Source organism: Galeopterus variegatus, unplaced genomic scaffold, assembly GCF_000696425.1.
Source record: "Galeopterus variegatus unplaced genomic scaffold, G_variegatus-3.0.2 Scaffold4333, whole genome shotgun sequence".
Lineage (NCBI taxonomy): Eukaryota > Metazoa > Chordata > Mammalia > Dermoptera > Cynocephalidae > Galeopterus > Galeopterus variegatus.
In genome coordinates this window covers 89,807-90,263 of record NW_007730444.1, presented here as the reverse complement: position 1 = coordinate 90,263, position 457 = coordinate 89,807, and the positions used below count along the sequence as shown (strand labels likewise).

Genomic DNA, 457 nt, shown 5'->3' with positions numbered 1-457 from the left:
GAGAGAAACAATTTAAATGTGATAAATGTGGTAAGGTCTTTAGTAAAAAAGCGGTTCTTATATGTCATCAGAGAATTCACACTGGAGAGAAACCTTACAAATGTAATGAATGTGGCAAGGTATTTAGTCAGGATTCACACCTTGCAAGTCATCAGAGAATTCATACCAGAGAGAAACCTTACAAATGTAATGAATGTGGCAAGGTGTTCAGTAAGGATTCATACCTTGCTAGTCATCGGAGAATTCATACAGGAGAGAAACCTTACAAATGTAATGATTGTGGCAAGGTGTTTAGTCAACATTCAAACCTAACACGTCATCAGAGGAATCATACTGGAGAGAAACCTTACAAATGTAATGAATGTGGCAAGACGTTCAGTCAACATTCACATCTTTCATGTCATCGGAGAATTCATACTGGAGAGAAACCTTACAAGTGTCATGATTGTGGCAAGGT

General features: G+C 37.6%; 1 protein-coding gene across 1 annotated transcript in view; it reads left to right on the top strand.

Annotated features, from left to right (window-relative positions):
• The window catches only part of LOC103602880 (zinc finger protein 480-like), a 16,338-nt gene that overhangs the window by 11,682 nt on the left and 4,199 nt on the right, over positions 1 to 457 (top strand). Inside the window, exon 4 of the mRNA XM_008587331.1 lies at positions 253 to 455. Within this exon, the coding sequence (XP_008585553.1) occupies positions 253 to 455 (203 nt within the window). The remainder of the gene's footprint in view (positions 1 to 252; positions 456 to 457) is intronic.